This window comes from Aptenodytes patagonicus, chromosome 21, assembly GCF_965638725.1.
Source record: "Aptenodytes patagonicus chromosome 21, bAptPat1.pri.cur, whole genome shotgun sequence".
In the NCBI taxonomy this organism is placed as follows: Eukaryota; Metazoa; Chordata; class Aves; order Sphenisciformes; family Spheniscidae; genus Aptenodytes; species Aptenodytes patagonicus.
The window spans coordinates 7,859,210-7,867,365 of record NC_134969.1 but is presented as its reverse complement, the minus strand read 5'-3'; the positions used below and the strand labels follow the sequence as shown (position 1 = coordinate 7,867,365).

Below are 8,156 nucleotides of genomic sequence, written 5' to 3'. Positions count from 1 at the left end.
AGAGGAGAGTCTGAAAAGCAGAAGGGAGTTAGCAGTCTTGTGCTGAGAGACATGACCCTAGGAGAAGCCCTTGGAAAGCAGATGTGAAGCTCTGCGTACCTAGTCTGTGGCACTGTTTTATTTTATGTTTTTCTGTTCTGGGGTTTACTTTTATGTATAGAAGACATGGTAGAGGACCGGTACCATTTTATTCCGACTTGGTGGCCTTTGTTTTCTTAACCTTGGCTATTTGATCTATGAATCTTGGCCCCATCATATCTGACAGTGCAGTTAAGTGGCACCAGCTTTGCAAGGGCTCCCATCTCCTCCATGTTTACTTGGGTGAAGGCCATGAGGTGCAAGTCTTCCCATGGACTAGTCACCCCACCTGGCTCTGTCCTTCAGGATGGTGCTGTATGGAGCTCCCTTTTTGCTGCATGGAGCATGCCAAACACCTACCAGTTCTGTGGGGTCTCCATCATGGACCATCACTGCAAATTGAGTTTTGCTGTCCTCTACCAAGCAGTGACAGTGCTCACACCTGCTTGGAGGACCTGTGACTCTTCAGCTGGAGTGTCTCCTTTTCCTGCAGCTTTCTGTGCAGCACAAGCCAAGAGCCGCTGCTTCTTCTGCTGCTTGATCTCTGATTTGGGTTTGTGGGTCAGTGCTAGGAGCTGATTTTGGCTGTTCAAATTCTAGCGAACTGCATAATTGCAGAGACCTCCAAAGTTTGTAAAGAGCAGAGCTGGTGCTGGGGTCTGACATAGCCGGGTCATTTCATATGATGCGTGAGTGCTTGGGCCTGATGTCTTGTCCTGTTTCCTCTGTGCTGGTTGATTGCCAGCGGGGAGGGATGGGTGATATATGTTACAGAAGAGAGCTTGAGTTTCTGGTGCCTGGACTATCATTGGGCCTTACACCCAGCTGGGTTCTCTGCCTTTACCACAGCCACGGGGCTTCTGGAGGGATGTGCCCTACCAGAGCCAGCCAGAGCACCTTGTTCAGAGTGTGCAGCGGTGGGATCCTGGGCCTCTTGCTCATTGTGGAGTTGTGCCTTTTCTCTTGCTATAAATGAGAGGCCTCAGAAAAGCAGAGGGACTTTGGAGGAAAATTTCTAATGCTAGCTCTGAGGAGTGTGTCTTCTCTTCAGTGCTCCCTGGAGAAGCATCCTTGGCCCAAGAAAGATCTGCCAGTGCCAAACATTTCTCTAGGACAGCTCTAGTTGCAGATGAGGACACAAATGTGGATCCATGTGATGGCGCATGGTCTGGATGGGACACACCAGCCCTCGTCTAACTTGGAAACTCAGAGGAAACTCAAGATGCAGCACGCTTGATGGAGGCCTGGGCAGGAGAAAGGCTGTGACCTTTCTTATCCAGTTTTAAGGCTGGAGAAGCTCACAAACCCTCTTCACACACTGGATTGTGTGCCTTTGTTGTTCTTTCAGCCTGGAGGGTGCAGAGCTTGGCCATCAATGATACCAACTCCTACCTCAGGCTGCCAGTTGCACCTTCTCTCTGCCTCGTCCTGCAACACAGTGAGTTTCTTACCTTGAAGAATTGGAGGATCTGAAACACTTTGAATGGCTGGAGGGAACATCCATGTTTCACCTCTATGGCTGTCAATGACCCTGGCCATACACTGGAAAGTCTGCCCTGAGCTCTCCCCACCAGGCTTGGCTCCTGCCCCAGGTGCTCACAGCCAAAGGGTGCTCAAGCCAAAGCTTGTAGACTGGTGCTTTTGGTGCAGAAGTATTCCAGTGGTGGAAACACAGGAGGATAATCTCTCCCAAACCACCAAAAATGCTCCTTGGGTTTCTGTTCACTGCAGCATGGCTGTGCCATCTCAGGTGCCCAAGTGGCACGCAGCCCAGTGTCTGCCCAGTTCATTGCACTGCTGCCTGGGACAGACATGGGACCCTACATGAGGAGGTATCCTGGTGTCTGCCATGGTCCATGGTGTCTTGGGAACCCAGCTGTGTTGTAGCTTTGCACAGCTCTGCATGTTGTTCCAGGCAAAGTGCACCAGGGGCCAGAAACTTGGGGAGAGGCCAGATAAGTGACCTACCAAGAGGTAATGCTTACAGGAGCTGCAGGGAACACAGAGGCTGGAGGAGATGTGGCTTCTCCATATGGGCATGGGCTGCATATGGCTGCCCCCCAGTTTCTGTGCTGGTGGCTGAGCTGGTAGGTGGTTTGATCTTGTTCCGTGTGGTGGTCTAGTCAATCTCTGAGCATATTGCACCCCTGGATGATGTGCAGAAGGGGACAGCTTTTTGACCCTGGGGATTTGTCCTGTTTCTTTGTTTGCAATGAAGGTGCTGGAAGAGGTTCACAGCTCCCATGAAGTGGGTTTTTCATCAAGAGACAGGAATAGCACAGGGACATGCTGAGCTCCCAGAAGGATCAATGAGGTGCTCAGGGCCAGGAGCCTGGTGCATTCGCCATGTGGGTGGAAATCTTCGTGGATGCTGGTCGTGATGGGCAGCCTGTGTGGCCACTCTGCTTTTGGGAAGAGAGGTCTCGGGAATCATTGCTGTGTGTCAGCCAGAGAGGAGGCAAGGAAGCGAGCTGCAAGTGCTGGGTCATGGTGCAGGTCATATAGCAGCTGCTCCTCAGTGGGTATGGCAGAGCCATGGACCTTGCCCTGGGAGCGGGCGCGGGGAGCTCCCCGGGGCTGCTCGCTCCTGTGGGAGTTTGTTTTGTGACCTTTGATCACATCGGGGAGCCTCTCTCTCCTGTGCAGGGATCATTGCTCCAAGCACTGGTTGTCACCTGGACGGGAGCTGCTCTCCATGTGCTGACAGCTTTGCAAAGCACAGTCCCTTGGCTCTGGAGCTGACAACCGCCCTGGGCCAGAGCAGATGCCCCATCGTGAAGCTCAGGATGGTCAACAGCAGAAGGGGGGCAGGTGCCGGACCTATTCCTCTCCTGGAGAAGCACGTGCAGCTTCATCTTCCTGGTGGTCCCCGTGGCCCCAGAGCTGTCTGGGGACCTGCTCAGCTGGGCTGGTGCCTGGGCATGTTGCTGGGAGGTTACAGGTGCCCTTGGCCCTGGGGAGGCTGGTGGGACGGAGGGCAGTCGGTTTGCACTTGAGATATGAAAGGAAACTGTTTTCTCAGGGAGGTGACGTTGGACTGAGGGCTAAATTGATTTCCATAAATATTTGAGCAAGGCTGAATTATTTATGACCCTCTGGTGACACAATAGAAGGAACCTACAGAATCGTCTGTGAATTTTCCAGATGATTTAGTTTAAAAATGCTGCTCGTTATTATTTATGTGGGTCAGATCCCCCTTTGCTCCTGGCCAGGCCTTGCATGAGTTACATAAACACAGAGTCAATATACAAATCTCTCCCTTTATCTATCTTAATCTGCCAGTCAGTAAGTGAGCAGCAGCCTTGCTGTTTGATTCCCCAGGAGGACTGTAATCAGAAACCTTTGTCATTCAAATGAATGTAGAGGAAAAGAAAGGAAGAAAGGAAGAAAGAAAGAGGGAGAGAAGGAAAGAAGAAAGAAAAAAAAAAGAAAGAAAGAAAAGAAAGAAAGAAAGAAAATAAATAAATAAAAATAAAATAAAATAAGGAAGGAAGGAAAGGAAGGAAGGAAGGAAGGAAGGAAGGAAGGAAGGAAGGAAGGAAGGAAGGAAGGAAGGAAAAATAAAGGGAAGAGAATAAATGAAAGAAAGAACTTGAAGGAAGAAGTAAGAAAGAATTTGTAGGAAGGAAGGAAAGAAAGAGAGAGAGAAAGAGACAGAGGGACAGACAGAGAGAAAGCTGTTTGTTTGCACACAGACTGAGCATTGCGCAGTGGGAAGCAGGAACCTGTATGGGTCTGAGATGCAGCCAGACTCCTGCACATCCACGTCAGACCTGTGCATATTCACACCCAAAGAAAGCACATTTGCTAGTGCTCTGCTATTGCTACTTGCAAAGGAAAGAGGTGGTGCTGACGGATAATTTCTGGGAGAGACCACCAAGAACTGGCAGGAGAAACAGGGTAGAGAAGCACTTCCCACCTCTGGGAAGGCAGGGACTGCTGTGAAACAGGACTTGTTGGCCTACAAATGTTGGCTGGAAGGGACCTTAGAAGTCTTGAGTCTGACCTCTTGCTTGAAATGGGACTAACATCATCCTTTGAGGGGGCAGGTGTGGAATGAGAAGTTATTGCCAAAATAACACAAAAAACCTAACCAGAAGCTCCAGCTGTAAGTGTTGTGTGGAGATTTGGGGCATGTGTCTCCAGCGGGTTCAGCTCTCTGTGATCTGAGAGAAAAGAAAGCAGAGAGCTTTGGAAACTCAAGAACATACGAAAATTTATGACATCTCTAGAACTGGGGTTTGCTGCTGCTTCTAAGCCGTTTCAGCAGATGCCGGCTGCTGGCTGTGGAGCGAAGTGCTAATGAAATGCTGGAAATTGCTCTGGATCTGCTGAATCAGAAGAGGAATTTGGACCTGGGCTTAGGTGAGGTTCACCAAGTTCTTCAAATATCATGTGGATTGAGTAGGTTTGTTCAATTGCTGAGCAGTGAAAGTGGATGGAAGGTGTCTCTTTGGATCTGTGTACGGGGAGGTGAAGCTGAAGTATATTAATTAAGTGGCTTTGAACACCTGATTGACAATTGAAATGGACATCATTTACCTAAGATCAGTTCATATTCACTTCTCTGTTCACTCAAGCTGATGAGAAGCACTTGTGAGAGCCACTTCAAGTGGTTTCCTCTTCACAAGAAGAATAATATTAACTTGAGTGGGAGGGATATACGAGAGACATGTAAAGCGTTGGCTTTCCCAGAGGCATGCAAAGCAAAACCCATGCTATAAACCCAACCGTACTTACAGCCAGTCAAACCCAGTCCTTGGGTTCCCCCAAGCTTGCCTTAGATGGGAACCTATGGATGGTCCCATTTCTTTTCACTGGCCAGCAAAGAAAAAAAGTTCAGGGGGCTGAAAGAATCACAGAAAGAATTAGTTTGGGAGGGACCTCTGGAGGTCTCTGGTCCAACCTCCTGCTCTGTGCAGAGCTGCCTTAAAATCTGCAACAGGTTTCTCAGGGCCAGTCCATTCAAGTTGTGAAATTCTCCAAAGACAGAGATTCCACCCCATCCCTGGGTGCCAGTCCCAGTGTTAAAACATTCACGTTAAGAGAGATGAGTACCTGTCAGAGGACATACCCTATGTTTAGTCTCCAAAACTGGGAGACATCCCCTCCTTCTCCAGCGCCACAGACAAACCATGCACTGCTCCTTCCATGTGGCTCCTAAGATGGGTCCCACAGACACATCTGCATGGAGCAGAGCTCCAGGCCGGCACTGTGCCAACCCAGCAGGTCCACAGTGCTGGACCCATGGTGGGCAGAGCCAAGAGCCAGTCTTCAGGAGCAGCCAAGCCTGGTGCCAGGGCCCAGGGAGCAGTGGGAGTGAGCAGGTGGGGCAGGCAGGGTCTCAGGGCAGGTGGTCTCTTGTGCTTGCTTTTGCAGGGTTCACACCAGCGTTGTCTGGCCCTTTGATCCCATGATGTGCAGCACGTGTGCATTCAGGCAAAGCACTCTCTCCATTCCTTCAGCCTCTTGGTCCTGACATTTTGCTGTCAGGTTTGGGGGAAACACAGAACTTGATGCCTTCAGCTTTTGGTCAGAGGGTGGCTGTGGATGAGATTTTAGGAGGGGTGTTTCTCAGGTAGGCAGGGATCCCTTCAGCCATGGCCACGCTCTGTTTTCTCAGAGTTTTGACGCTCATTGCAGAGATGGGATTATACCCTGATCAAAGACCCGTTGTTGCTCATCACGGCAGTCATGTGGAGACTTCAGGCAGGATCCCAGGGAGATGTGGGTGGCTGAACTGGGTAGTGAAAGGAAGGGGTTTGCTGTAAAACTGCTGCAGCTGGCTCTGGAGGAGAAAGCACCTGCTCTCTGGGCAGGTAAGAGTGTGTTGTAGCAAACCTTGTGGGTCTCCAGGTATGAGACATACAAGGAGGCCTTTTTCATGACCCCGGAGCTTCACATTAACTACTGGCTCAACTTCTGATGGATGCCACAAGGACAAAGAGCAAGATCCCAGTTCCCTGGATTCACCTTTGGATGCAAAAACATCTCTGCAGAGAGATGCAACTGTGTACATTGGGGTCAGCTCTTGCTTGGGGGAAGTTTCAAGCAGAGCTGGGTTGGGCAGCATCCTCCGGGCTGCTCTCCCAGCCCGAGCCCTTGGATGCTGCTCCCGAGCTGGCATTTCCCCCGTTGCTGTCGCTGTCTCTGGGTGTTGGCTGTGGGAATGGCCCAGCTGTGTGTGCTGTGTAAGCAAAGGCAGAAGGGCTGTTTTCACCCAGTGCCCTTGAATGGCCACGTCCTATCTAGCTAATCATTAGCCAGGTTAAACACAGCAGGGCCAGGCTGTTTCAGAGTGTTTCTCTGTACCCAGGACTGGACGGTGGCTCCTGCAGGGCTGGGGTGGAGGCAGCCCCACACCTCCTAGCTCCACCTGCAGCAACGCCTGTCTCCATCCCTCCATGGACCATGGGCTGAGGCCAAGCAATCCCACACCATCATTTCACAACATAATCAGAGCTTTTTTCTCTGCTACAATAATAAACTCTTCAGGGTCTCTCTAAGGCCTTTTGCACTCTATGACCATTTTTGTCTTGGCTCAAAGCCCTTCATGTACTGACGCTCTCCCTCTCCCCCAGACAGCCCTGAGCCCTGGTCCCCATTGCGTGACACATGCACCATCCTGCCAAAAAAGCCCTGAAGGCACAGCCAGGGCAGGCATCGAGGGGAGCAGGACATGGCTAGGAGTCACTACAGGTGTCACCTGAGATAACTGTGGGGTCAGGAATAGCTGCAGAGGTCAGATGGGCCACCTCTGGAGTCAAATGGTGTAGGAACAGGTGGAAAGATGCTGGTGGGCACCAACCTGCTGCAGCCGGTGAGGGAGAGAGGTGCTGCACTGGTGCTGTGCCCCATGGCCTGGCATTGTCCTGGGTTGCCCTGGGCCAATCTTGCTGTTTCTTTACCCACCCTTATGAGACGGCCATGTGTCCAGCCCTTCTCTCATCAACGTGAAGGACCAGGGCTGTCCCTGAAGGCAGCAGGGAGGACATAGTGTGAAATGTGGTGTTGTTTCTCTGGTGGCTTCATCTGGCAGGACCAGGGTGTTGGCAGCCACTGACAGGGTGCTTCAGTCTTGCTGGTGGAGGTGGGACAGGGGCCAGGATGGCTTTGTGCTGCACTTGTAGTGAGGCAGGATCCCAACCCATGCTGGGCATCCAGTGACCAGCGCTGGCTCAGCAAACCTGCTAAATCCTGGACTCTTTCTCTGCCTTCCTTTGTCTGGGGATGCCCTTGGGAAATTGCATCTGCAAACATTGTAACTCCATGTCTCCTGATAAAAAATGTAAAATGAATACTTGCAGGTCAAGGTCCTTACCTGCCTTTGGGCTCAGAGGCTTAGAAAGACACCACATGTTGTCAGACTCAGAGATGGAGCAGGGGTTATGTGGTGCTCAGTGTTGGCAGCAGCATCTCCCCCCCGGGACCACGCTGAGCTGTGAGTGACTCTCAGGCTGTTCAAGAAGGTGCCAGCATCAAAAGGGACTTGCCACTTCGCAGCTGGGCTGGTGGGAGCTGCCCACCTCCTGCTGCTCTGGACTTCCAGCCCCCTTCAGGGGCAGAACGTGACAGGGTGCCCAACCATGCCTGAGTACTGACGGGTGGTATGGCTGTGGGGAAGGGTTCAAGGGTATTGTGGAACCTTATAGCATCATCCTGCTGGTCCCTTGGCAGGCAGGGGAAGCCAGTCTCCTGCACCCCTCACGTCATCCCCCCAGCTCTGTGTCTGGCTGGTGACTCCTTCTACAACTCTGTTCCCCGGAGACAGGTTTAGGAGGTGAGCAACTCAGCTCCAAGCTGGCCAAGCCAGTGAGGTCCTGCCATGAATTGGGTGCTGAGCAGTGGCCTGGATGGTGAGGCTGGGAATGAGAAAAGTTTCACAGGGAAGGAGGTGTGTGCTGTCCTGCACTGCTGACTCCTGATGGTGGGCTTGGTGCTCCAGAGAAGGGGTGTGTGGACACCTCACTGCTGTGCTGGCCCCGTGACCCCGGCTGGCACGAGGGTGCTCATGCCTCCGTGCAGGTGCATGGCCTTGCGCCCAGCCTGCCCAGGACCGCGTGGTGGGTACTGTGAGC

At 51.9% G+C, this 8,156-nt stretch overlaps 1 protein-coding gene across 1 annotated transcript; it reads right to left on the bottom strand.

Moving 5' to 3' along the window:
• Positions 1–215: 215 nt before the first annotated feature.
• On the bottom strand, positions 216–1,020 carry LOC143169893 (large ribosomal subunit protein eL8-like). Its single transcript, XM_076357677.1, is given in 7 exon segments — positions 216–334; positions 337–360; positions 363–503; positions 506–670; positions 673–774; positions 777–808; positions 923–1,020. Coding segments are annotated over 7 exon segments (681 nt in total).
• Positions 1,021–8,156: the final 7,136 nt, after the last annotated feature.